At 44.1% G+C, this 22981-nt stretch overlaps 1 protein-coding gene across 1 annotated transcript in view; it reads left to right on the plus strand.

Moving 5' to 3' along the window:
- Positions 1 to 22981, plus strand: part of LOC146509222 (collagen alpha-6(VI) chain-like) — a 103022-nt gene that overhangs the window by 17835 nt on the left and 62206 nt on the right. The window contains exons 10-23 of the mRNA XM_085175953.1: positions 564 to 617; positions 777 to 812; positions 891 to 953; positions 4968 to 5030; positions 6352 to 6414; positions 7278 to 7340; positions 7423 to 7473; positions 7993 to 8028; positions 8143 to 8205; positions 8286 to 8348; positions 8896 to 8931; positions 9002 to 9038; positions 9194 to 9205; positions 9393 to 9886. Of these exons, the coding sequence (XP_085032079.1) occupies positions 564 to 617; positions 777 to 812; positions 891 to 953; positions 4968 to 5030; positions 6352 to 6414; positions 7278 to 7340; positions 7423 to 7473; positions 7993 to 8028; positions 8143 to 8205; positions 8286 to 8348; positions 8896 to 8931; positions 9002 to 9038; positions 9194 to 9205; positions 9393 to 9886 (1134 nt within the window). The remainder of the gene's footprint in view (positions 1 to 563; positions 618 to 776; positions 813 to 890; positions 954 to 4967; positions 5031 to 6351; positions 6415 to 7277; positions 7341 to 7422; positions 7474 to 7992; positions 8029 to 8142; positions 8206 to 8285; positions 8349 to 8895; positions 8932 to 9001; positions 9039 to 9193; positions 9206 to 9392; positions 9887 to 22981) is intronic.

Genomic DNA, 22981 nt, shown 5'->3' on the forward strand with positions numbered 1-22981 from the left:
AGACCAACCCGTCCTGTACCAACAGCCATGCCACATATACACCTATATGCATTCATTTGGTGCCACGTGATTGGCTGATCAGATATGTGGCCAGTGATTGAACATGAACGTGAAGCCAATACAGAAGTATCTAAACCTGGTCGGCAAGAGAGCGACTCCTCTGGTCTGACCGAAGTCTATGAGAAAAGGAGCGCACTACTCAGCCCAATGCTGAACACTCTTTGGTGTGTTTCTGAATAAAATGTGATTAATTTTACTTTTAAATCAATAAGCCCACCTGATGTACATCACAAATGAGTGAAGACTATATGAGCTGGTCCTGAGTAGCTCACTCTGGATGGCAACGACCAAAATGTTGAAATGACCAACCAGTGACTGACGCCATGGTAGCCATGGTAGCCATGGTAGCCATGACCTTCTCTGGTGTACAGTCTGAGGAAAGCCAGGCCAAATGGTCACAATATATAATTATAATATTTTGACCAAAATATATAATTCTGTGGATGGACGGGCAGAAGGACAGATGGCTGGATGCAGTTATCAGAATGTTTTTTAATCCACAGGGTGATCCTGGTCCAGACGGGTACGGGGGTGACGGTGGACTGAATGGAAACCCGGTGAGATTTCTCAGAAAAAATGTTCTTCTGTTTCTCTCTAAGAGAAGCTGTTTTTCATGAAGAGCAGTGATCCTCATACAGAGACTCGGGTAGGAAGGTGCTGCTCTGTGCTGCAGAAAGACTTCAGCATGATGATGGTGACATTTTGTTCTTGTGCAGGGTCGTAATGGAAGAAGAGGTCCCAGTGGTGACAAGGTAGAAGACGATATGAAGCAGCATCAGGATTATACCGTATATCTGTGACTGTACACCGACGTCTCACTCTGTTTGCAGGGGTCACCTGGTGAGAAAGGAAATCGAGGCCCTCCCGGCATCCCAGGTGCTGCTGGGCCACAGGTGAGAGTTCAGTTCTGTCCTGACGGTCTGCTTTGTGATTGGACGCACGGCAGGTTGACCTTAATTGTGAAACCGAACCTATTTAACTCAGAAAAGACGTGACTGCCTGTAGTTTAAGCCGTCCTCCCCGCACTCAGACTTCCTCTCACATCGCTGCTCTTGCTATGAATGTTGTGGAGACGCTGACGGTCATTCAGAGTGGGAACGCCCTCTGGTCAAGTCCTCAGTTCTGATAAAAAGAGTGATCAAACATGCAGCCAGAATTATGCCAGAAGCTTGTCGACAGCTACCAAGAGCGTCTGTGAAGAACTTTGATTGAGACATTTAACCAAATATGTAGTATGTTTGTTTATATTTGAGCCTGTGTGGATTAGAGAAAATCCATTTGATGGACGCTAGTGCTGGGCCATATCATACCATTCACAGTAACACCGGTATAATGTTGGGCAATGATAAGAAAATGAAATATGGCGATAGAATTTGGGGAAAACGCGCATGTGCAGTGCCTTTGTTTTCATACGCACATGGCGGCGACGCAGAATGAGAAGAGCGAAAGCGAATCGTTGAATGAAACGATGAACCAGAACTGGTTTGTAAAATGCTGCAGCTTCAGTGGTGGAACTGGTTTAGCTTTCGTCCGTCAGATACACAACAAAGCACTATTTTTGGTAGAGCATGCTAGCGGGCTGTCGTTATTACCGTGTTGTTTGGAAAATACGGCACACTTAAAATCAATCCTTTGATTTTTCTGAAAGTCGACAGAGCCCCTTATAATCCCGTGTGCCTTATGTATGAACTCTGGTTGTGTTTACTGACCTCGAGACGATTTTATGTGCACGGCGCTCGAAAATCTGTCAAATGTTTTAGGACGACTTTGCTAAGCTACGAAGCCGCACCGCTTGATGGATTGTCGGAGCATTACGTCTATCGTAGGCGGAGCCTCGCGGAGTGATACGTATTGTGCTTCAACATAATATTACCGTATTGTGTGTGTATGACCTCTTTTTAAGTGTTGTGGATATTATACATGGTTATGCTGAGGATATGTCGGCCAGTTTCCACTGGAAATGCCTTTTGGTTAAACTGTCAGCAAAGAATTTGCATTTGCACTATTAAAGTTTATATAACTTTAATGCGGATAAAAAACAGCTGCTTGTTTAAGTGAAAATACATTGATGGGTTTTTTTTGCACTAATAAAGTTGAGGAGTTGTAAAGTAATTTGTCTCGTGTCAGTTATATCGTTTTCAAATGTATATCGTGATAAATATTTTTGGTCATATCGCCCTGCTCTAATGCACACTCTCTACGATCGTTGCACACTGGAAAAGGTTTAAAGAAATCATTAAAAATCCAAAATGACCTGAAATTCATGCCTGTGATGAACATCTGACCACAACTGTATGTAACCACTATGCATCATGTTCACGTCACTGGGCCCATAAAGGGATCTCCACTGCGTTGTAAGACCCCTCGATATGTTGGAACTAATAAGCTGTTTCAAATATTGAAGTCTCAACTGTTCAAGAGCCGTGAGTCAGAGCCAGGCTAACAGCGTTTACAGCTGAGGCAGTAAACTGTAAATGTTCTCCCGCAGGCTGTATCTGGCTGAATTTAGCATTAAATTCCTGAAGGATCATTGACAGTAACTGTACACATTATTCCTTAGAAGTTTTGTTTTAGTTGAATAGGCAGAAATCCCCACAGGACTCGAGAGGTGCCAGTTTAGTCTGTGTTTTTGCATCACTCTGGTTACACATTGGCTTTCACTCAGCTGGATTTGGCAGATTCGTGCTGGATTTGGCCCATGGACAGACTTCCAGAGAAATTCGGTGGAACTATTTATAAATTTCTTTTTCTCTGTCAAACCACAAAGCCAAATAGGATGCAGTTGCAGCTCTGCTTGGTATTAGTTAGTAACTTAATAAAAGCTGTTTCTCATTTAGTGGAGTATATTTGTGAACACATGTTGTATAACAGTCTCATGGGCAGTGTTCACGTCGACACACAGTCTGTGATATTCACCGTCTGCACATTCAGGCTGCCGTACATTCATGTGGTGAGCTAACGCATTAGGAGGTATCACACAGACACAAATAAGCTCACTGTTGATCTGAAATGTGGCCAACGTCAGATCGTACTTCCCCAAAACATGACTGCACTTATCCACACCATGACTGTTTTCTCAAAGCAACATATGAAATGCTGCGCTCTTGAAGACGAGAGCGGCTGTGACGATGTGTGAATGACGCTGTCCTGCTGTCACGCTAACACAGTGTTTCTATGTTTCTTATGTCCTCGTTTGCTATTGTTTAGTTTCCTCATTCTTCCAAGTGTAATCATTTGTACTTCTTGTTGGTTTAGTTTGTTCCCTCCCTGGTTAGTCTGTCACGTCCCTCGTATAAGTTCTGTCTCTGGGTTTTATTCATCTGTTTTCCTTCCTCCCACCTCATTATGTTTGATCTCTCCCCCATTCCCCGTGTGCTTCCACCGTTTTCCTTTGCCCATTGTTACATCGTCCCATATTGCTGCGAGTGTCCCCACTTTTCCTTGCTCTTAGTTGCTTGTTCCTCACTTTCTCAGTTGTCTAGTTTCACGTCTGAGTTACGTTTTTTTTGTATTTGGTGTTTTGCCTGCCTTAGTTAGTTCTTTTGAGTTTTGAGTCCTGCGTTGGCTCCTCCCTCTGCCTGACACACAGTGCTCAAATGACACCAACCAAATTCTGAAGGCAGGTGTTCCACGCCATTTGGTCAGGGACACACAAAATTATTCCAGGTGAATTACTTAGCCTCAGGCCCTGGTGACTGAAAAACATCCAGTCTTTCCATAAGCTGTGTCCCAAAACCTAGGCTGCATCCTTCGGAGGCCGCATCCTTCGGAGGCTGCATCCTTCGGTGGCCGCATCCTTCGGAGGCCGCATCTTTCGGAGGCCGATTACGTCACAGCCAGGCGACGAAGGCTGTCCCAATTGCGGCCGACAAATGCGTCATTCATTTTCCCAGATTTGAAGAATGGGTCGGTATCCTTTGTGGCCCAACCTATCCCAGAATTCATAGCCCAGCTGATTCCAGTTTCCAACAATTGCGGCAGCTACTTAGTTTTAATATTACTCTTATTAATCTTTTTGGGTCACAAAATAAACTTTTAACATATTTTCAGGTGAGAAAGTAGCTGTGTAAACCTCAAATATCTGCTCGGTTTATCAAGACACCACATATTTGCAAAGGTGCTCCGACGTTTTCGGAGACGTCTGTTACCCACTATAGCTAGCCGGGGCGATTACAGCGAACTCCCGGCACATCGTTTTCAGCCACCCGTGGTCTTTGGCTACTCAGGTTAAACATGATATATAAGTCACTTAGATCACTTTAAAATGTTTTTGTTTGGCTTTCTTCAGTGTTTTATTTGTTCGTGAGTAAATCGGTTTGGTTGAGATTAAAGTTATTAGAATAGATAAAATAAAACTTTATTAATCCCCCGGGTGGTTTCCTCCAGAGTTGTCACACAGCTGAATAACCATCAAACAGAAACTGATTAAATAGACGTGTGAGATGATAGAGAATTGACTCCAGTATCCTGATATATATACGTAGACTCCCGGCATCTGTACTAGGCAGTCGATACATAATTATATGACATCATGCATGACGTCATGAAGTTTGACCGTAGAAAGGATTCTGGCAGGCGCATGCAGACAACAACACGCTGATTTGCTATGTTTGTCATAGCTCTGTAATTATTTTTTGATGGAATGTTTTCAGGATTGACATCCTAGCGCCCTTGTTTTTTCTTCTTTTTTTTTTATTTCCTAATTTTATTATTATTTTTCAACACTTCTTTGTTTTAGAAGCAATACAAATAAAGTGTAGTGACATATATATTATTATCAACGTACACTCCAGATGACTACTAGTCTACAGCTATGCAGACTATCCATCAGTCATCATCAGTCATCATTGATTGGAAGAGCAGAGGTGTAAATAATCACCAGTTATCAAACTGTGTTGACCCTGCAGGGCCCTGCTGGGGACAATGGGGAACCTGGACCCAAAGGAACACCTGGTTTTCCAGGAAATCAGGTGAGTTCATCAACTAGGCTGTATTCATGCATCACTGACCAACAAGTTCAATTATGATTTACTGATTGTGTTTTCTAATGAAGCATGTGTCTGATTAAAGGGAGTTTTGCATGAGGAAAAATACCAACATGTTTTTTTTAATATTATTATTGCTTTAAAGGTCTTAGACATTTAAAGGCTTAGAAGTAGGGATGGGTATCGTTTAGGTTTTATCTGATACCGGTGCCAAACCGGTACTTTTGAAACGGTGCCGGTGCTTAAACGGTGCTCGAACCGGTGCTTAAAGAATGGAAAACACAAAATTGGTCCAAAAACCTCTCATGTTCAGCTGTTTTTTTTGTAAAAAGATAACAATGTTAGCCTTTTCTGCAGCTATAGGGCATATATGGTATCACTCTTGGCTGGAAGCAGCTTAAACAATGGAAAAAACACAAACTTGTCCAAAACCCTCTCATGTTTAACTGTTTCCCACTTTTTATTTGGTCATTTTAGCCTTTTTGGCCAGGGTGAAGGGAGTATCTGCCATCAAACAAGAAGGCAGCCGCATGTAACTATGATGATGTTTGCTAGTTCACCTTACATGCATTAATGTAATAATGTAGTTAGCCTACTCAACGTAAATTACACACGAACAACATTAAGCTACTCACGCAGAGAAGAACGGCTGCTGCTGCCATCATCATCCTTCATCATTTCTGCTACACTGGCAGGGCTAGGGGCCAGGACTCTACTCTTCAGCTTTTTGGGGGATGTTGCTAACTCTAGGTCCGATAACAGGCACCACACCCACCGTAGATGTGCTCGGTGTGAGGTCCCGCAGCAAGCTATCAAATACGGCGCATTTTTCGGCTTTTAAAAAAAACGCTATGCGTCGTCAGGTGTTTCATCGGATTTCAGGTGTTACCTCCTTTCCACAGTATCACCTTAAAGCACTTGTTGCAGGCTGTTGAGTTTGCATCTTTTGCTGTGAAGTACAGCCAGACTTTTGACCGCTTCGCCTCGGGCATTTTTTATCTGTAGCTCTGCTCTAAAAGAACGTACGTACCTGGACCCACCTACTATCCTCGGAAACGTAAAATGATTGGCTAGAATTCAAAGTGTATCACATCTCAGGAAAAAAAAGCACCGAAATAAAGCACCGAAATGTGCGCTGCTTTTCGGTCTGGTTACTACCGTTTGTGTCAGAACCGGTGCCATCATGGCACCGGACACCGGTACCCATCCCTACTTAGAAGTATTTCCAGTGGCTGCAACATAAAGAGTGTTCAGTGTTTGCATGATGTGAATAGAGTGAACAGTGGCAGCTCTGCTCCTCCCACAGGGTGAACATGGATCTCTTGGACAACCGGGGCTACCTGGAAGTCGTGGCCCTAATGGGCAGAAGGTGGGTGACATCACTTCCTTTCTTTGCATTCAGGCTAGAAGTCAAAACCCAACCCTTATCCAACTACAAGCCTTAATGGCCCCAATGAGATTTTGTGTCACAGTCTGGTTGAAGCAAACTGTGTGGATGTGAATAGATAATAGTGGAAACAGACTTAATATTAGCTGAAAGCGAGCTGTTTATTGTAGGCTGGTAAACAGCACAAAAACAAAAGGCAAAGGAGAAACTAACAATAACCTAAACTGGGTGAGCGAAATATAAAAACACTAGAACAAGGACCTAGAAACCTGAAGACCTGACATGGATCCATCAACCTAGAGGCATGGAAACGAAGCAGACGATTGGACGAGGAATGAGTGGAAACACACACTAAATACACACAGGAGGTGATGAAGCGGAAACACATGGGGAAACAGCTGATTACAATGAACACAATGACGGCACAGGGGAAGTGAAACTAAACACAATGAACATGGGACACCAGACCTCTTCAAAATAAAACAGGAAACATAATGACATGAAACACGTGAAGGGTGAGGGAGACTTAAACACACAGGGTGAAGACACCAGGGGACTGTAATAAACAATAAAGTGTAACAGCAACCTCAGTATAATAGAAATGAACTTAATAACCCGATGAACTTAAACATAAACCATAGACATCAAAATGTATAAAAACGCTGGGTCAAATGGATCGTGGCCATAAACCACAGCAGCAGTTTAAACGTTTAAAATGTGAAAAAAACTGGATTCAGCCTGTAAATAATGTACTTTTTTTTTATAAATGGAAAGATATTTTGGCATGGTTTTGTTGGATGGGGGTGTAAATTTTGATGGAGAAATGTCCATGGTTGTTATTTAAGGGCCAACCAGGAGAACCAGGAGTGAAGGGTGCTCTGGGACCACCGGGACCCAGAGGAATGCCGGTAGGATCCCGAACATGAGCTGAGCATGTGTATATCTGTAATTCAATGCATTTATCTCATGCATGACTTTCTCTGTGTTCAGGGTCTGGATGGTCGTGACGGGTTTGGACCTGAAGGACCGAAAGGTTCCAAGGTAGAGCTGAACCTTAATTTAACATCAACCAACAAAAACTGAATGAATTCTGTTTTCATCAACAATGAAAAACAGTAAGAAGAACGCCACATGATTTTAGTTTCAGCTATTCGTTTGATGGAGGAGAAGATGCTCTGGTTCTCTCAGGATACATGGTGGTTTGTGTCACTGGTGACCCGCACCCAAACTCTGTGCTGGCAGAATCCAAAGTTTATGTTCCCTCCCAAGTTTCCATAAGAACCTGAAGAACCTCAGTTTTACCAGGATTCAGAAAAAGGAACGTTCGTCCATTTTTCACTGGCAGTGGTGAAGTGATTGAGGTCTGGGAGGCTTGTTGAGATTTGGGGGCTTAGTGGAAAAATCCAGCTTAGTATCATCTGCATAGGCATGGGGATGTCTTTGGTGCTGTTCAGCTGGACAATGATGTGGGTGAAACAGATTCACACATGTGGCTGAACATTTTAGAAAGTCTTTGTTGTCTTAATTGTGAAATCGTTGCTTCTTCCTTTCTCTGTACAGGGAGATGCTGGTTTTCCTGGTTACCCTGGTTTACCGGTGAGTGCTTACATTTTCCACACACTAAAACTTTGATGCTACCATGTGGTTCAGCCAAAGTAAGCTAGAAGTATGTTGGAGTCTGTGGTGATTGAGACGGCATTTTGTCTTCAGGGCGACGACGGTGCGAAAGGACCGAAAGGATATCCAGGATCCAAGGGGAACCGGGGTCGTGGGGTAAGAAGGGTTTCTTTGATGTCACGTCACTGAGACTTTGGCTTTTTGCTTCTTCTGTAATTTATGTGTGGCCCATACAGGGGAACTCAGGCATGCCAGGAGAACCAGGTGAGCCTGGAGGTGACGGATATCCAGGACACAAAGTAAGTTTAAACTGCATCTTCACCTGCCGACCTTCACTCTCATTAGCAGGTCTAATAATTCTTTGAATGATAAATTGTTATCTTCTAAGCAAATCTTCCAATAAGAAAAAGCTCATTTAGTTTTTAAATTAAATTAGACAGAGGACATATTAAAAGATGGAGCTGCCAGGCAGGATGAAAAGAGAAAGACCTCATAGAGGTTTCATGGATGTATTTGACGAGATCATGCAGAGGGTTGCTGTGACAGAGCAGGATGGTATCGTGAGCTGGAGGCAGACGGCAGTTCAAAAAGCTGGTAATGACACAGCATCACAAATTGCTGGGATCACTGTCCATAGAACAGACATCACACGAGATCCATCCATGACTGGCAGACTCCAGCAGTAACGCTGCATCCTGTTCGGTGGTCAGGGAGGGATCACATCAAAGTAAAACTGGCACCGTGTAAAGGAAGCGGGTCATCACCCTGTGGAAGCCACAGATAAAAGTCACATTTGATTATCCTCCCAAATAAACTTACAATAATCTCTGTTTTTCCTCCATCCAGGGCCCAAAAGGTCCTCCTGGGAGAAGAAGCCTGTTTGTAAGTCCACCTTTAAATCGCTTCACCTGCTTAAAATAAATATGTTGTTGAACATTTTCTGTCGTCTTAGGAATGCGAACTGATCAACAAAATCAGAGACAACTGTGGTAAGTGTCGTCGCCTTAAACACGTTTGCAAAACAATGATCAGCTGTTTGTTTATGAGTTTTTATGTAGAGGATGGAAAGTAAAACGAACGTTTGTGGAAACAAACTGCAGAGTACGAGCGCTGTGATAAATGAATGTGTTTCTGCTTCACACAGCTTGTTCACACGGTACGTACGTCTCCTCTTAGTGAGAACAAACATGGTGAGTACAGCACAAAGACTTTGTCCACAGATGCCGACTGACTGAGATCATCGGGACATATTTGCACCTTTTTATCTGAAACTGTCTCCAACTGCTTGTAGGATGTTACTGAGTAGCAGAAGTAACTTGTAACTAGTCGTCTACCTACTCCAGGTGGGTCACAGTGTCCGGCCTACCCCACCGAGCTGGTGTTCGGCTTGGACATGTCTGACGACGTGACTCCGACGGCCCTCGAGAGTCAGCGCTCCGCCCTCCTCCACCTGCTGGAGGACTTGAGCATCGCTGAGAGCAACTGTCCACAAGGTGCTCGCGTGGCTGTGGTTGGATACAGCGCCTACACCAAGTACCTGATCCACTTCCAGGACCACCATAACAAGACTGCGCTGATAGAAGCTGTGAAGAACATTGCCCTAGAGAAGACGTCCAACAAACGCCAGCTGGGCGCCGCCATGCGCTCTGTGGGTCAGAATATCTTCAAACGAGTGCGAGCTGGGTTCACGGTGAGGAAGGTGGCCGTCTTTTTCACCAATGGAGCGTCTCAGGACAACACTGCCATTCTTGCTGCCATTATGGAGTACCGGGCTCTGAACATCGTCCCAGCAATCATCTCCCTGAGGAATGTTCCCGCGATTAATCAGGCGATGGAGGTGAGTTTGATTTAACCTCCATCAGGTCCGTGGTGAACATCTAGGGTCAGGCGAACATGCTAAAATTAGACCATACATTACAAATTAATTCTCAAACATGTTTCATAGTTTTTCTGTTGTTGGAAAAAATGATGTTGATGAATTAACCTGAACACTTTAAACGGCACCATCATGCACAAAATCATCTTTTATTTAGTCTGACTTAAAACCAAAGACTGAGACCATCTGGGGATGGGTCAAAAAAGTTTTTGTAGAAAACCTGTTCCCAGCGCTCCGATTCCTTGGAATCATGTGGCTGCACTCTCTCTACGATCAGCTGGTTCCAGTTCACGTGTCAGAGGAGGAAAATTTATTTTTATTGTACAAAAGACAAATGGAAAAGAGGAAAACTGCATCCAGGACAGAAACAACTGCATGATGTTGCTGATGCTGCCCAGACAGACTTTACCTTCAACAGGTAACAAACAGCAGTCGGGCTGCAGCCTTCCTGTCTACCTGTTCACATTTCTAAAGTAGAGTCAGTCTTTGCTTTGTGTTCAGCTAAGAGAAAGATCTCAGAGATGTGAGTCCTCATTAGGGATTTGCTTTGGTGTAGCCTGAGGTTCATCTTACTAAACTGTGGTTGTGAGACAGCTTTTTTTATGTAACAGGTAGTGTAGCAAATTACTAGTTAGGAGCAATTAAGTAGCAAACTGCGTTACCTTTAAGAAAAGTGTTCTTGTTAATCATTTTATCTTGACTCTGGATTCTGTAGAAAAAATAGAGCCTGGAATCTGAAGTGCGTGACTCCCTGGGGAAACTCAAACACATCTTTGATCTGAAAACATTATTTTATACAACCGACAAGGATTCAGGGTCACCCCTAACTATCAGTTTCTTCTTTAGTCTGAGGTACTGACGTAATAATCTGTAACAAAATATTATGTCTTGTTTGTTATAACCAGAGATGGGCAGTAACGCGTTACTGTAATCTGATTACTTTTTTCAAGTAACGAGTAAAGTAATCAGTAATTCGTAACTTGACCAACACTGATTATAACAAATGAGAACTGGTTATTAACAGTTTTTTTTAATGAATTCAAACTGTGTCTTTGATTGGTTAATAAGCTGAAGCGCTGCCACTCCTCCTCCTTGGCCTGTGCGTTGAGGAGTCTGGCTGTGACTCAGTGGGTCAGGATGAATCAGTATGTTGATACCAGCATGGACTAGCGTAGATGAAAAGGTTAATAAATGAAATGGGAGCTGCTGTTACGATTGAGGTGGAGGACTCACACGCAGGACTCTGAGGTCAGATGTACACAAGAGAATTTATTTATATTAAAAGGTGAGGGGTCAGGGCTCCAGGGAAATCCAGGGGCAAAATACTCATTCCTCTCTCTCCGACACTCACCACACGGGAAACAGTCCAGGGAGTCTGTACACTGGGAAACGTACGTTCATACAAAAGAGACACGAGAGAAAACTTGCTGAGGCCTGGCTTCACCAACGCGAGTCACACACAACGATCCAGCAAAGATGCTGGCAGCACTAACGAGGCTCGGGTGTTTCTTCCTCCGAGGGGCGTGGCTGAGGGCGTGAACCCGCAATGAGAGAGAGAGAAACTGGTGATCGTCCAGGCCGTGACAGCTGCTCTGTCCAGCCTGGGATGGATGTCATCTCTCCTAACAGGACAACGTTTCGTCCAGAAATTGTCCCGCTTATCTATAACGCCCACATCGTTTTGGCAAAGTTAGATCCGTTTATTTGAACGTCGTGTCTTCAGTGGGGGAAACGTTTCGTCACTCATCCAAGTGACTTCTTCAGTCTCAGCCGACTGAACAGAATCAACGTGTTGGGTTCATGTACTGAAGGTTTCTGTTTGAGGCTACACTTCCTCCTCATAGTCACCAAACTGGCCTGATTTCCCACTTCGGACACAGTCAACCAGGCCAACAGTCCCTTTGCAGAGCACTACAGGGCCTGGCTGCTCTGTGGGCCTGGCTGGCTCTGTGGGCCTGGCTGGCTCTGTGGGGAGCCAGGCCTCCAGAGCTACAACCAGGCGACCAGGTGCTAAAGGAGGCAAAGCAACAATTGGACAACTGACAAAGTGAGCAGAAAAGAGCCAGCTTCTCAGACAGTTACTGCTGATGTTGCTGCTCTTCAGACAACTGAACAAGCACCACTGATGTGGTGCACCAGGAGCAGGAAGTGATGCAATAATGCAGCGAGCGTGCCGCCCTATCTGTCCACAAAACCTACCATGCCTCTCAATGTGAACATACAGGAGTGTGGAGTCGATATCGTAATATCTGGTTTGGATGAAGATGGAACTTCATAAATCAGTAAGCCCTGTTACAGCAACGACGCCCTGAGATTATCGGATGTTTGCCTTGGATTAAAAAACATTTGGCTCTTAATGCTACGGTTAGGGTGTCCCCGTTTCCTTTTTAGACCTTACAGTGTGATGACTTCAGGAGGCTTCCACAGTTTCATCATCCCCTTTTTAAACTCTTTGCTCTCACTTGAGCCAATACATCTGGGACCTTCTCAGCATGTGCAAACACATGAAGTTGTTCCAGCTCATTGTGCACTTAGTCTCCCTGTGCGGCTCCAGTTACGTTTACAGTGTGTATCCAGAAGTTAGTGTAGAACAGGTAGAAACAGCTGTGGTGCCTGAATCCTTCTCTCATGGCTGTCAGTTATAAAGCACATACAAGACAGATGGACTGAAGAGGGAAAGTTCAATTAAACATCATTTTCTTTAAGCTGCTCGTCGTCTTCCCTCAGCCGTTGAGGAATTCTGTTTGTCATGAATGAGTGAAGCAGTCGGTAACGGTAGCTGCTGTCTCCTCTCAGGCTGACGACACAGGAAACTCCATCTTCACGATGCTGAGGAGGCCAAAGGAGCCGGCTGCTGACCTGAGGAGGGTCAAGAGCTGTGCCATCTGTTACGGTAATGACTGATGCTCATACCTCATCTACACTGCACACCTTTTTAGTTCGAGTTAGATGAGCTGTGTGGGATCAAAGAGAATATGAGGAAGCTTGACTTGACAGTCGTCTTAAAAATGTAAATCGCCACATCTCACTGCTCTCAGGACGTACAGCTACTGTTATTGATGCCATTATCAGCTCTGCAGCAGGTGACTGTGATAGTAGGTAGGGGTGGGACTTTATTTTGGTGGGAACAGCATGCGGCCAATAGCATATCGCTGGGAGCATACCGATATGTGACCGAAGGAAGGGGCAGCAAGTGTAGCTTCAGGCCGAGTGCACAGAGACTGGGAAACACAGGATGACACTGGAGACTGCAGAGCTGAGTGCAGAGTTTTTAAAGTTAGCAGCTGGCCTGGTTTTATTTTCAGCCATTTTTGCATGATGGAGAACAAAACGTTTCAACTTGTCCAGGCCTTAAACGTGATGTGTGTTCTCCCCAGCGAGTCTCACAGGCCTGAATGTGCACTTGAAGCCATTTTTGGTTCTAACTTGTTGGATCTGCTGCTCACCACAAACAAGCTGATGCAGTTTTACGACTTTCCCTGCTAATTAAAACCTCCCTGTTCATACTGCACAGAGTCATTAAGCAAAAACCAATGAAATGTTTTTATACGACTGCAGTTAAAAACTAAACTTCCAGAACTTTTTCTGTAATTTCACACATTTCTTTCTTTGTTCGTTGTGTAGAAAAACAGTTAAATATTTAGCTTCTGTAACTTCTGTACACTGACAGAGGCTTTGGTTGATACATAACTTTATGCTTTTAGGGCTCTAATCCTTCCCTGGGTGAAAAACAGTTACACAATATCAGACTTTTTTGTTCCAGCTTTGGTAATACATGAGAAAAATCACAACGTGTTTTTTGTCAGACTACAAATACACGAGCAGCGTATGTGGACAAAAGGATGAATAAAGGTGTTTTCGGTGGCTGCTGCTGTCTCTGCAGACCCCTGCAGGCGTGCAGAGGAGTGCGCCTTCATCCAGGAACCAGTGCTGCCTCAGCAGGCGGATGTGGACTTGGTCATGGTGCTGGACAGCTCCAGGGAGATCCAGGCCGATGAATACGCCGGTGCCCGGCAGCTGCTGAGCTCTGTGGTGGAGCAGCTGGCCGTGAGTCCGCAGCCCCGCCGAGCCGGCCGCCAGGCCCGAGTAGCTCTGGTCCAACAGAGCGCCAAGGTGGAGTTCGGCCTGCAGACCTACCAGAACGCTGGAGACATGAAGACGTACATGATCCAGAACATGCAGCAGCAGGGCGGCTCTTTGGCGCTGGGACAGATGCTGGACTACACCCTGAGGGAGGTGCTGCTGAAGGCCGGCCAGCCGCGCAGCAAGAGGGCCGTCCTGACTGTGGTGGGCACCAAGACGGCCTACAGAGACCAGGCCACGCTGCGCTACATCTCCCAGAAGGCCAAGTGTGAGGGGGTGGCGCTGTTTGTGGTGGCGGTGGGTGATCGTTACGACCGGACGGAGGTGGAGGAGCTGGCCAGCATGCCGATACAGCAGCACCTGATCAGACTCGACAGGCTGAAGGCCGACGAGCAGGGCTACGCCCAGCGCTTCATCAGAGTCTTCCTCTCCGCCCTCAACAGTAAGAGCACGCTCAGATCTCCCTATCGTCTGTAACCAGACACACACTGACGGGCTGTTTGCGTTTGTTTCAGAGGGACTCAACGCTTATCCTCCACTCCCATCTAAACTGATCTGCAGCCAGCTGTCAGACGGCACTCTGGACACTAACAGGTAACACTTTCCACAGACTCACACAGCTTTGTCATCAACAACACATCTGTTATGCTCACACAAACACACCTTAAAGCAGATAACCCATAAGCTGGAGACATGTCATCTCTTACTGTTTGGCACTAATTAACTGGAATAAGTTTCTCTTTATTGCTTCATGAACTTCTTCACAAATAAACTGAAGAAAATAAGAACAACCCTAAGTTTCGCTTCAGCTCTGCAGCCAGGCTGACAAACAGTCAGAGCTCTGTTGAGCCAACCATCCCTTTAACGTTAACTCCAGCAGTCTTAGCTAATTATAGGCCAATCTCCAACCTTCCTTTCATATCAAACATCCTTGAAAGAGTAGTTGTCAAACAGCTAACAGATCATCTGCAGAGGAATGGTTTATTTGAAGAGTTTCAGTCAGGTTTCAGAGCTCATCACAGCACAGAAACAGCTTTAGTAAATGTTACAAATGATCTTCTTATGGCCTCTGACAGTGGACTCATCTCTGTGCTTGTCCTGCTAGACCTCAGTGCAGCGTTCGATACTGTCGACCATAATATCCTATTAGAGCGATTAGAACATGCTGTATGTATTACAGGTACTGTGCTGCAGTGGTTTGTATCATATCTATCTCCAGTTTGTTTTTATGGCCCCGCCCCTCCCTGAGCCTGGTTCTGTCAGAGTTTTTCCTTCCCACTGTCGCCAAGTTCTTGCTCATATGAGGTCGTCTGATTGTTGGGTTTCTCTCCTTGAAATATAAAGCACATAAATGTTGGTAAACAGCAGTTACGGAGCAGCAATACTTAAACATGTTATTCAGAAAGCTATTGTGATGGCTCAGCGAGTGCCACTGCTCTATGTCCAGTCAGGGCTCAGCAGACTGGCAGCTGGAGATTTCCGATCAGCCGAGAAACTGGTTCCAGGAGCAGATGGGAATCTTGACAAGAAACCTGAGCGTCATCAACACTCTGAACAAAGGAAAGGGGTCGTTTTCAGGAGCTGACATCACAGGTAGTGCACACACACACAGACGCACACACACACAGACACACACACACACACACACACACACACACACCCACACACACACTCACACACACACTCACACACACACACACACACACTCACACACACTTACACACACACACACACACACTCACACACACACTCACACACACACACACACACACTCACACACACTTACACACACGGTACATTGTTTATCTGAGATGTTTCTCAGTAACATTCAAAAACATTTTGCAAAGAAAAGCACTTTAAGTTTCTTGGAGACGTTTCACCCGAGAAGCTTCTTCAGTTCTCAGAGTGACTGGTGGAGAGTCCCAGATTTTTAAGCCCTGTGGGAGTGTCCCTACGAGGGTCGTGGACCCCCTATTGATCCTCTGCCTGGGTGTGAAAATGGGTGGGGGTCACAATCAACCAAGATGTTGGGTGAACCCTGTAAAGAAAGCTCTTAAAACATGCGGTTATCTAAATAATAATAATATAATATATAATAATATACTACAGAAGCTAATCTTTCCTGCTTATATCCAGGATATAATTTTTTTTCTGTCATGATCCATATTCAATGACCATAGTCTTACACAGTTTTTGATCAGCTCTTAAAGAGACTTTGGTGAGAGTTTTATGCCATATGCTTGTGACTTTTTATGCTTTTTAGGCAGTATTTTACATACTGCCTAAAAGGTATTAACATTGAAATTTAAATTTAGCTCAGCTGTTTCACCAAATTTTGGATCCCTGCACCATTCAACAGAAATCCAAGAAACATCTTAAATATGTTGCAATACAAGTATCAAGAATTTAGAGTAATTTATGTCAAGCTGCAGTTCATGAAGCAAATATGAACCTAAAGTGCTCCATTATTTCATGCATCTGCTTCACATCATGCCAAATATTTCTTTAAAAAAATATTAAAACTATTTATATCATAATTACGTGAAATATGACTCTTTTGTATTTTCTAGTGTCTTCTTTACCCTTTGAAAATATAATCTACTTTCTAACAAATAGTCTACTGATTTCTATTATTTAGTTAAGAGAACAAATGTTTGTTTATATAAAACCATTCATACAAAAGAATGTTGAATAAGATTTTCAACAAAGATCAGTATATTAAAAAAAATCTTACACTATAATAATATAAGGGTTAGGGAGAGGTAATACACACAAAAAAAAAATCCAAGAAATGTCACTTTTGGGGACAGTGGAAATTTTTGCAATTTCAAACACTTCCACTAGGGGCAACATAGAGTTATACACAGATTGCGAAAAACTTTGGTGGCAATGTCATACACATACACACAAAATCTAAAAAATGTCACTTTTGGGGACAGGTGAGATTTTTGGATTAAAATATGTTTTAGAGCATGCTGAACGTTGTTAGAGGTAAATCTAATTGGGGACGGTGGTTTTGGTCCCCAAAGGGAGAGGTGTCCCCAATTGACTGGTGTGTGAGCTGATAGAAGTCCCCAATTTTGACACAAGCAAACCTACACACACACACACTCACACACACTCATACTCACACTCACACACTCACACTCATACTCACACTCACACACACACACAGACACACACACACACACACACACTCACACACACACAAAGAAAGCTCTTAAAACATGCGGTTATCCTAATCGGGCTTTCATCAAATCAGCAAAGAGGCTGATTTCCTGGTGTCAGAAGGCCCAGGATGTGATTGGATGTTAAGGCGTCGGGAATGAAATCACATGATAGGGTGGGGAGTTCACCCGAACCCTTAGCTGATTGTGACCTGCACCTGTTTTCATACCTCGGCTCGTGTGATTAGGTACAGGATCATTAGGGGGTCCATCGTCCCCTCTCAGGCCGGGGCTTAAACCAGTTGCTCTCAGAACTGAAGAAGCATAAACGTCTTCAAGCAACTTAAAGAAGTCCAGAAGCTTTTCTTTCCAAGCTCCTCAGACTACGATGAGCTGGATGAGAACCTTTACAGACATGTTTCTAATTAGTTAAAAACAAACAGATTTTAACCACGAATGGTTCACATTCAGTTGTCAGTGAGTCCACATCATTACAAGCACACACTCGGATCACCAGCCTGTTTATGGCCGTCTGTGTTGCTGTTTATTTCTCCCCTGTGGGTGTAACTCAGCCTGTGGTGTTGTAAAGTGCTCTAATGAAACCTGCTTCACTGAAGCTCTGCAGCTTTAGCTCACACTCCCTGCTGACTGTTTGGTCTCTGACAGATGTGAACGTGGAGCCGACGAAGCAGCTGGACAGCTTTGTGTCCACAGGTGAGCATCCACCTGCTCTCAGTCACACTGTCCTTTCTCTTCTTCGCTACGATGACAGGAAGAATGCTGCGTTTGAGGAACGCAGATGATCTCAGTGACATCGCACCTACAGTCTGCAATCATCAAATAGGGAGACATCGACTAAAACATGAGCCACAAACATTCAGCCTACTTCAGTTTAACTAGCCAAGAACTGAGGGGAAAGTCTTTTAGTGGGGTAGCTCAAACCAGTCAGAAGATACAGACTAAAATAAATTCCCCTTCAGAGGACATGAGTGTGCTGGGTCTCAGCAGGTCACAGTGTTATTAGTAAGAAGCACAGCTGCACTTTGCAGCTCGATACATAAACTATGCTCAGTGTCCTGCTACCGTGTGAGACTGATATTTCCCAGCTTCAGAGCAGATGGCAGATATCTGAGCACAGACTTCCTGTTCAGTTCACTCTTCATTGTTTACGCATTTAATAATCGTCTGTAAAAATCAAATAAAACACCCTGGCAAAGAAGGCCCAGCAGCAGCTCCTCCTCCACGAGGAAAACGTGGAACATGAATCATGTCGATGGTGGAAAATGAACAGAAGTATAAAAGATTTTATTTATTTCACCTCTTGCAGGCATCTGCTTCCTCAGCAAGGATGCTGGCGACTGTGTGAATTACGCCATCAGGTGGTTCTTCGACCACAAACGCAGCGTCTGCTCTCGCTTCTGGTACGGCGGCTGCGGAGGCAACAACAACCGCTTTGAGACGCAGGCAGAATGTGAGAGAGTTTGTCTGTCACGGCACAGATGAGGCGCCGGGCCACCGATCTCCACACAGCAGCAGAGCGACCTCAGAGTTTTGTTCTGGGCAGTTAAAGTGTTCCCAGACTTAAACACACAAGGAGCCGCCTTTTCCTCCACCCATGTGTGGTTAGTTTAGTTCACTCCTCTGAAACTACTTTACTGAAATCGAATAATCTTTTCTATGTCATAGGGTGCTATTTTTAAAGGTGTTTTCATTTTTAAATATTTTAAATGCTTCCAAATTAAGGAAAGACATCACGAGAATGTGTTGAAAAATGATTTTATGCCTAAAACCTTTATGAATTATGTTTAACAGATGCCAAAGGAAGCAGGACTGTGATACAAATGTCTACCAGGCGTTGGTGCAGTGCCTTTGCAGCTGCAGCCAGGCAAAACACAAAATCTGTGAGAAAATTTAGAAACATCAAAAACTAAAGTTAAAACAACGCCAGCTCAAGAAACGCTGCCCCCTGCTGTTGAAAATATTAAAACCTGCCTTTAAAATCCAAATATTTCCAAGGCTCGCAGGTGCCTTGAAGCAGCTCCTCTGAAACAGCTGCATGTATTTTGTACTGTTTGTTTCTGAATAAAAGTTTGTGTTTAGATAAAAGTCCGACATGTGTCCGTGTCTGTGGGCCTCAGTGAAAACAACCCAAACCTGACATTAAAAAAGAGAAACGCAGCACAACAAAGTTTAAAACATTTTCCACCTGATATGTTAAAGCTCATATTAAATATTCAGTGATCCTGTCACGTTCAATCTCTGCGTTCAGGTCAAAGACGGTACTGCTGTGTTCCTGCCTCAAGGTGGCGCTGCAGTGCCTAAGAAGCAGTCAGCAGGCCCAGGCTCCCTCACTCTGCAGCGACGCTGCCCATGCTGCAGCACAGAGACGCCACACGTCTCTGCACTGAGTGATTGTTGCAGCGTGTGGCGGTGAAAGCTGCTCTGAGCTCCATCGCTTCCTGTTAAAAACGGTCTTTTCGTACAGCAGTTTTTGAACTTAACGGGTTTTCCTTTGGATAATTTACTGCACAACGAGTTACATAACAGTTACAGGATGATAGAGTCGTTTACTGGGATGCACCATCAGGCTGGAGTTATCCTCCAGACTGGTATCTGATGTTTTTGTAATCACACGCTCAAAGACTTTATCACAGGTCATTTTTTATTGTGAAGAAAGATGGAAACACAAACATCACCATCAGCCTGAAATCTCATGGTTTATTTATTTGATAATTTTAAGACTTCAGTAAGTCTTCACCTCAGTAAACTGGTGTCTATTAGACAAGTTGTGGTTTTAATCGTCTTTGCTGAGGTCTTTAAACATTACATTTCACTTCCAAATGTGAGCACAGAAGTAATAACAGTAACTCACCTGAAAGGAGTTTCCCCCTCTGTTGGTAAACAGCAGGTTTAATACCATGATACATAACACAGGACGATGCTGCCGTGCTCTCCCTCGTGGGATTCTTCAGCATTCCTGAAACACTGACTACACTACTCGGATCCACAGAGCAAAAGTAAGGATTTTATTTCTATAATACAAAGAAAAATTAGTGTGATTATTCATTTGTGTTAAGTCTTTTTGTTTTATTGGATTCCAGCCTTTGTAAAAGAAAATCATGCGTCTTTGGGTTTGAAGGCTGTCACATGACCTTCAGCGCCGACGGTGTCACCGCTCCAGGACCAGGACAGATTAAATGATCTATATTTAACAAGAAGCTGTGTATCGTAAGTGAATATGGCCCAAATGTTGACGATGCCTCATTCTTCCACTGCACTCTCTGAACACCTAAATTACTCACTTGACCTCATCTTTGGACTAAACAGAGAGGTGGAAAGGCTCAACACAGCAGGAAGTCAGCGCAGTCCACAAATATAATCAAACTGTAGATGAGCGATGCTGGGCTTTGCGACTTTGGCGCTCCCTTCACCCCAACAGTAAGGAATATTCTTTCTTTGTCACGGTAGCGCTGGCCAACCGTGGGGATGTGGGGCTGAAGACCCAGATGCAGGACTCTTAATGATGATGAATGCGTTTATTTACAGTGATGTAAACAGTTCATTGGCTCTCGTGCCACGTCTTCTTCCCAACTGCCTCGTGCTCTCCGCTCCCGTGTCTGCACTCCCAATGCTCGCTGCTGTCGGGCTTCCCACGCTTCCTACGCTCCTCCTACGTCTCCGACCAAGATCAGGAAATACTGAACAAAATACCCAAAACAAAGCTAGAATTTAATGAAATTAGTGCTGTCACCAATAATCTTGTTAAAATGACTGTTGTAAAGGCTCACCTTTCAGCACATTCACTTCACCAGATGCACCTTGTTTCTTTTCCTCACCTTTGATTGGGGGTGGTGCTTGGCCTTAATTGCACTCACCTACCCCTCACGCTTTCTTCACTCTGTGATTATGATTGGCATAGGCTATCACCCTAAGTCTCTCTCTTTGCTCTTGGTAAAGGGCGGCGCCCAATCCGGAGGTACTGGCGTCAGTGTGGAAGATGTAAGGCAATGCCGGATCAGCAAAACCTAGAACTGGTGCAGTGGTACATTTGTCAATGAGAGTATCAAAAGCCAAGTGGCATTCAGGACTCCACCTGGAACCAAAGATTGCTCGGGATCAAACTGTGAGCTCTTAGAAGTCTCATTTCTGGAGCTTTTGTGAGTGGATGGGTATCCACGTGTGAGGTTGTTGAGTGGCTTGGCAGTAGGCTTGGCCTGTAGTACCCAGCGAATCCCAAGCATGGAAACCCATTTTGAGCCAGTGAGCGCTGTAAACGACCTTGGTCCCATATTCCTAATCACGTCCCTGTGGGATATATAAACTTCTATCTCTAAACACTTTTTTACTCTACTCCTCATCCAGGAAGCAAACACTAAAGGCTCATTCAGAGCAGCTGCACACACTTAGTCCTTCAGTCATGTTTGGCCGAGTAGACAGAGTTCTCATGAATAATGATCCTTGGCATCAGTTATGTGTTTAACTCCAGCGTGGTGTAGCTGTTGGACTTGGCTCATAAAGAGACTTCCAGAGAAATTCACTGGAGCTGTTTCGAAAGAGTGTGTGTGTGTGTGTGTGTGTGTGGACGCAACTTTAAATATTGTGATTCATATTGATAACAAGGATATACACTCGTAATCAGGCATTAATGTTGTTGCAGGGAGCCGGGGGAACAGCGGCGAACCAGGACCCAAAGGAATGCCTGGTTTTCCAGGATCTCAGGTGAGTGCGTCACTTCATCTGTGCAGATAAGCCTATAGTGACTGATTTAAACAGTATCACTGCTCATGATGTTAATAGAGTGTGAACTGTTCCTCCTGCAGGGTAAACATAGACCAGTTGGGGAACCAGGGCCAGCTGGAGGTCGTGGCCCTAGTGGACAGAAGGTGTGTGACATCACTTCCTATGCCTGAGTTCTCATGGCACCCAGCTGTAAAAGTGTTTTTAGGTTTTTCAAATTGAATATTGTTGCATCTGACTGTCTTCAGTCAGAAAGTGGTTTCTGTATCTTCATCTAAATGATGTCAAACTACTTCCTGTTCCTTTACAACAGAGAAAGCCAACAGCACATAACGCTCCCTGTATCTCAAGTTCCCAGTTTATTATTCTGTTCACACATATTAACATCTGAGAGCAGATGGTTCGTAAATGTTTTGACCAATCTGTTGTTGTTTAAGGGCCAACCAGGAGATCCAGGTGTAAAGAGTAATTCTGGATCACAGGGACCCAGAGCAATGCTGGTAGGAAATTTAACGTCTCATTTAATGGTTTTTCTTTATTTTCATAACTATCTACATTGTAGATTCTCATCAAAAATATGAGTGCACACTCATATGGAATTATTTAGTAAACAAAACAGTGTGAAAAAACTCAAAACATGTTTGATAATTTAGACTATTCATCATTTCCACTCTTTGCTTTGATTACTGCTTCGCTCACTGAAGAAATGAGGTCGTTCCTGCCTTCTTCAGCTGTTTCCGAATCCTGTCCAACCATTATCACGGCCTTCCGTGGAGCCTTGAATGGTTAAGAAGATCTGTTCTCTATCGCTCCGACAATCTCCCCTGGTAAGATTTAAATTTGTTGATGAACCTGAGATACAGTGATCATGTCAGTGGTCATTTTAATCATTCTAAACATGGAAATGAAGAAAAAGCTTTTATATCTGAACACAAGCTGCAGAGTATGAGCGCTCTGATCTGTCTGTGAAGGTTCTCAGTCATCCAGGTCATCGTAGTCTAAGGAGCTTGCAAAGAAAAGCGTCTGGACTTCTTTAAGTTGCTTGAAGACGTTTCACCTTCATCCGAGA

Source organism: Neolamprologus multifasciatus, chromosome 11 (assembly GCF_963576455.1).
Source record: "Neolamprologus multifasciatus chromosome 11, fNeoMul1.2, whole genome shotgun sequence".
In the NCBI taxonomy this organism is placed as follows: Eukaryota; Metazoa; Chordata; class Actinopteri; order Cichliformes; family Cichlidae; genus Neolamprologus; species Neolamprologus multifasciatus.